Here is a 6,131-nt window from a genome sequence, read left to right on the forward strand (position 1 = left end):
AATGGTTACTGTTGCTGATGAGCAGGTGGCACCTTGCACGGTAGCCTCTGCCACCAGTGTATGAAAGGGTGAATGCTGACTTGCGTTGTACAGCGCTTTGAGTGACTTGAAAATCACTATGATAAATGAAATTATAAATTCTAATCCAATGTAACAATGGGCCACTGACTTGTATTTATTTTTGCTACAAATGCAACTGAAATGATTGTAAATCCCACCACATGCATCTCTTATTACATTTTCAGGTTGTTTCTAAAAAGAACTGAAAGCAATCTCACAAATTACTAGCCTCAATGAAGATGTCAGCTTGGCATTCAAGGTCAGTATGTATCACACTGCCTCAAGAGAAATTTTGGACTCATGTAAAAGATAAAGAGTAAAACTCCTTCACTTTTATTTCTACTCACTGAGAAGCTAACTATGACGTTTATTATGACTAAGGAATGCTCTTCAATGTAAGAGATGACTGCAGACAGTGGCTAGCACACACCCTCTGACACCTATGAAGGAGGATGTATGAGTCAGAATAGGGTCATGTTGGCCTACTATTTGCATTTGATTTGAACATTTGAGTTACACCACTTTTTCTTCTTCTGACTTTGCTGGACATCACTTTCACTGTGTGCACTCATCAATGTGGTACATAAGTCTTCTTATTGTATGATTTATCTGATGTACCACATCCACCAGCAGCCGAATGTCTTTCCCGCTTCAGTTTTGGCCCTCTTAATGTTTGCATTTGCAACTTCCTTTTATTTTATTATCTCTGAATATTCAATATGTTGCAGGGCTTTATTATCTCATTCTTGACATTTTTTCTGTTAAGCTCTTTATAACCTTGTTAAAAACTACTATAGGAATAAAGTTTATTATCATTTTATTATTATACTATTATTATTATTATTAACGTTTATTGAAAAGCTCACAAGTTGGCAGCCTTCTCAGTGGTTTGATCAATACAGGCCCTGGTGTTTAGATGGTGTGGTCAGTGTTGGGTCAGCCTGTTCTTGTTCTGGGTGAAAGTGTCTCAGTGTGTATAAATCTCTAAGCTTTTAAATCTTACCCGCATTAACTGTCACTTTAGCTGTGATTTGGTGGTAAGATTGACTTTTCAGCACTCAGGAGAACAGTTTCGGCTGAAACTGAGCTGTTGATTTTTTCAAAGCTCACACATGAGCAGTAGTGACAACTGTGAAGAGAGGACCATCTGTTTTTGGTTCTGCAACACCAAAACAATTCACACTGAATTTCAGACACATACAGGTGTTAATATTTGAATAATATAAAGCAGATAAGATAAGGTTGGGCGATAAGACAGTATGAATGTGTCCACTGGTAGAGATTTGGCAATACTGTTTCCACCACAGGAGCTATCCCATAAGCCGTATTTACACACTGTTATTCACAGTGTATGCACTGCTACCCTAGTGGACACACTGATGACATTTCACAGAGTGAGGCTGCTTCATACTCTTTTCTGCTTGCCAGCATATTGTCATGCACTCTTTCGTTGTCATTGTGGATACATACGTCCAAATGTAAAACATGTAGTGTTCATACGAAAGATCATTTTACTGTTTTGAAGAAACAAATGTGATGAAGTATGGTACAGTTATTTTAGATCACTTCTAAACTTAATTTACATATGAATTACTATAACAGGGTATGAATAAAATAATAAAATAAGAACAGAAAAAAAGACAAACAAAATGTTGGCTCAGTTAAGTAGTATTCGTAAGTTGCCTGGCCAAAAGAGTTACTCAGGCAAAAATTTCACGCTGGTAGGCTGGCACTGAAGTGTCTGCTGGGAACACTGAATAAAACAACAATAGGAGAGGGCTCAGAAGGGCTTGCAACAAACTGAGAGAGCGTTGCAAATACTGATTTCCAGAAAGGGGAAAGAGGAGGATGGGACCAGAGCAGTGACTGGCAGGAGCTTGGTGACAACAAGTTTATGTGGGTCTATGTTTGGGTCAAATCTTGCCAGACTGCATCTGGTGTAGTGAGTCCTATGAATTATTTTGCATTGAATCGCCACACGTCACTGACAGAAACAGTATGGCACCAACGAAAGCACTGTGTATTGCATCACTCAGGTGTGGACGTGCAGGAGATAAACAGAAAGGAAAAACAGGCCCATACTGCTACTAGAGGTCAGAACCTTCACCAGGAACCTTCAAAGTTCAGTGTCCAACATTAAGCATAGATCATTTGTAAAATAAGGACGTACTTTTAAACTGGCACGAGGAGTCCGGATGAGGTTGTCTCTGGCGGCACCATCAGCAAATCGTCCTGTATCCTCCAGAAACCTGTAGTCTGCATTAGGGGTAAAGGACAAATAGCAAAACACACGTAAAAATACAAGCATTTACTTTTATTATACCATTCCTTAATAAAATACCCTAAAATAAAAACACATATGCAGCCAACCTTGACTATTAATAAATATAATATTCTTAAAACTTAACAGTGTCTGCCAAACATGTTTTAGAATAAATACTTGTACGCAACTGTCATTCAGTTTTTCAATCATGTGAAGGAGTAAAGATGCTCACCATTGAGAAGCATCATTTCATCAAACTGTGAGAGGGTCACAAAGGCAGTTTTATTTCTAACTCCACTGCATCCCGAATCTTCCTTGTGTTTCTTCACACACTGCAAGCTGGAAAATACAAACAAACAGAATTTGTTAGGTAACGTTTCAATTATTCAGAAGAATTTGGCTTGGCAGCTTTTCAGCTTGTCCAGACAGTGAAAAGAAAACTGGACAAAGAGGCATAGAAGACAAAATGTTATCCAAGCACTGCTGGTCTGCTGAATTGAGCAAATACGAAACAATAGCACACCCCTGACTAAATGAAACAAACTAGTGCTGCAGGTGGGCAAACACTCAGTCTTTCCCATTAGCAAAAGAGGTTATCAACCTTCCAGGAAGCTTTCAATACCCATGTGCTGTGAGAAAGATCCAGAGACAACAAGCAAGTGCTTCCCTGATTCAGATTTCAGTGGACAACATCCATCAACTACTAGCCCGGACATAAACACAGCACCAAAAGAAGCTGAGAGTATTTTTTGCCCCACTTCCACCCCACATGTAGTAGAAAGAAACAGCTGAGAGAAACAAAGTATCACATGTTAAGAGTAACATAGAATATCCAACACAACTATTAATCTTGAAAGCATACACATTTAGAGTCCATCATAGTAAAAGTAAAAACTGTAAAATACATAACAGTTAGCCAGTAATTTCACAGTTAACCTAACACCACTGCGAGCTTAGCAATGCATTAGCCTCAGACAGCCTAGTATAATGGCTAGCTTGGTTAGCAGTAATGGGAGAAAAACTTGACTGATTACAGATCAACAATCACAAAACAGCAATAGTTTAAAAAGCACCTACAGATAACACACCAACAATACTACAATAATACTTTACTTCAAATCAAATTAGATTTTGAATGCAGGGCTCTATAAGTTGACTGAGCTGACTGAGATGTCTTTCATTATAACACTACTGAAGCTAATGTTATTCAAAAGCACCTGCAGTTGGCTTTCTGAGAGAGCTTACTAAAAAACACACACAAAAAAGCCTGGGAATTAATGGAAGCATGGAAAGAGCCATTTTCAGACACTTGCTGAGAGACAGGTATTTGGTCAGGGTCAGACGAAGACTGTAACCCAAGAAACTATGTAAAAGGAATGTTGAATGATGCCCAGAAACAACAGGCGACCATGAGAGAAAGGGGAAGGACATCCCCAAGTGCCGTTTGATAAATCTTTATGAAATTTTCAGGTGTGACCTTCAATATGCCATTTAGTACTTGAAGGTCAAGTTGTAAATGATTCAGCATCCATGGAATCTGAGGAACAGGCCATGGACCATTGCCACTGCCGGTGGCAGGTTTTTGCTGGCCGTGACTTAAAGCTAAGTTCAGTCAGTAAAAACAAAAACATGACCAACAGTCGATCATAAATATTACATTACTGCATGCAAAGGTACAACAGATTTTACTAAAATAACTCCTCTGTCATTTTTTCATCATACAAAGCAGAACTATTTCTTTGTTTTTATTAGTGATATCAGACAAAGATGGAATATAGCTTTTATGCTGCATGAAATATGATTTTATTATAGAGAACATTAAAAAAATCAACTCACTAACGGAACACATCTTATTCAAGTGATCTCACTGTATTTTATTACACTTTGACTAAATAAAAAAAAAAAAATGTCTGTGACCTCACCGTCTGCTTATAACACTGTGCTTTTTGCTCAGAAAGAATGAAACACAGGGCTGCAACTAATGACTATTTTGGTGACTAATCTTTCAGTCTTTTTTTTGAGTAATTGATTAGTTGTTTGGTCTATAAAATGTCAAATAATGTCTCGTTTTGATGACAATCCAGAGATATTCAGTTTACTCTCATAGAGGAGTAAAACAACTGAAAACATTCACATGTAAGAGGCTGAGATCAGAGAATACTGACTTTTTTCTCAAAAAAAATATACAAACCAATTAATCGATTATCAAAACAGTTGCCAATTAATTTAACTGTTGGTGACTAATCCATCATTGCAGCTCTAATCAAAAGCAACAGTGCAAAGGCTCATGGAACACCTGACACTGCTAATATTTAACATCAGGGCTTCAAGTAAATTATAGAAAGGATATGGTTGACCGTAGCCTCAGTCCACATGCTGAAATAGACTTGCTCTATTTTAATTGCTGCAAAAGCTACAATTATGAGCAAAAGATGGCTTTCCAGAGTTCATACATTAATTATTTCATCATATACACTGTGGACAAAGTTATGTCAAAAGTATTAAGTGGCATAATAAACAAATTCTGTAGTGCAGAAGCTGTCACCCAGGCTTCTGCAATGTCTACTGCAAAGGCTTGTTGCAGTTATACACCAAGTGTGAACATGAGTTGTGACCAGGTCAAATCAGCCAGTATTTCACAAGAAAGGTTTGTGCGACAGATCAATTAATCATGTTGTGTTTAGGGGCCGACTGGGCCTGGTCATTAGCCGGTAAAGTAAGTGCATTACTTGAACAATAATCTCACCTGCACGAATGGGCCAGACAGGCAGGACATCTGTACTTCGCCTCCTCTGATCCACACACACCACAGCTGCAGGACAGACAACATGTCAGCATGGTGCTCTACAGTTCAATTCAAACTCTGTGACAGGATGAATAACAGGGACAAGAAGTGTCATGAGCAACCCACATGAAAAGTTCACACACGGAGACATTCAGCAGCTCTAACGGTCTGGTACTTTACATAAGTCTCAGGAACACGAGACATGAGGATAAAGAAAAGGACAGATTTTAAAATATGAGAGTTTGGGGGTGTTCTCTGATGTAGCTAGCTGACTTGGCTCGCTAACTCTGTAGCTAACGTAAGCATATAACGTTAGCTGGAGTTTTTTGTTTTCTATTGGTAATATATGCACGACTCTTTATATCTTTATAACCTCTACTTTGGTCAAAACCGGGCTCGTGAAACGCTACGCCAACACGAACCTGTTAGCAGCTAGCTAAGTTAGCAGTTTGCTCCCGATTCGCTGTCTGTTAAAACACTTACGTGGACAGAGAAATCTTTCTCTTGGTCCCTTTCAGCTCTGTTTCCGGACTGCTGGTTTCCACTTGGCTCTCCACAGTTGACATTATGTCTGTTGTTTGAACTATTACGGAGCACATCACAGAAGAGCAGCAGCCAGACGTTGGACACAACCGACGGCACCAAAACAAACCCTCTTCCGCCGGTGGCCTCTTACAGCACGTGGAGATGAGTTCCGGTTGGAAACCCGCTCGTTGGCGCCTCCCGGTGTTGATGGACCGGAACTACACCGTCCCCCAGCAGTGTCGACGTAAACATGGTGACAGGACAAATAACACTGAGCAGATAAGGATGGGGACAATATATGTCCATTAAATGTCCATATAATGCATGTGTTTGACGCTCGTGAGGAGGAAACACACATCATAGAAAATGCAGAGTAAAATCATCATACATGAGTGGTCCTGCAGGACAGTAACTACAAATTCTCAATCTGTGCCCAGCTGCAGATTGCTTTTATGGCCGTAAGTGTAGAAAGCCATGATCCATAATGCACTTGATTTG

The 6,131-nt window shown here is 39.3% G+C and overlaps 1 protein-coding gene across 1 annotated transcript in view; it reads right to left on the reverse strand.

Annotated features, from left to right (window-relative positions):
* The window catches only part of znhit6 (zinc finger HIT-type containing 6), a 30,924-nt gene extending 25,170 nt beyond the window's left edge, over positions 1 to 5,754 (reverse strand). The window contains exons 1-4 of the mRNA XM_041935975.1: positions 5,592 to 5,754; positions 5,070 to 5,135; positions 2,556 to 2,662; positions 2,231 to 2,316 (exon numbers count right to left, since the gene is read on the reverse strand). Of these exons, the coding sequence (XP_041791909.1) occupies positions 2,231 to 2,316; positions 2,556 to 2,662; positions 5,070 to 5,135; positions 5,592 to 5,707 (375 nt within the window). The 5' untranslated portion in view covers positions 5,708 to 5,754. The remainder of the gene's footprint in view (positions 1 to 2,230; positions 2,317 to 2,555; positions 2,663 to 5,069; positions 5,136 to 5,591) is intronic.
* Positions 5,755 to 6,131: the final 377 nt, after the last annotated feature.

This window comes from Chelmon rostratus, chromosome 4 (assembly GCF_017976325.1).
Source record: "Chelmon rostratus isolate fCheRos1 chromosome 4, fCheRos1.pri, whole genome shotgun sequence".
Classification (NCBI taxonomy): Eukaryota; Metazoa; Chordata; class Actinopteri; order Chaetodontiformes; family Chaetodontidae; genus Chelmon; species Chelmon rostratus.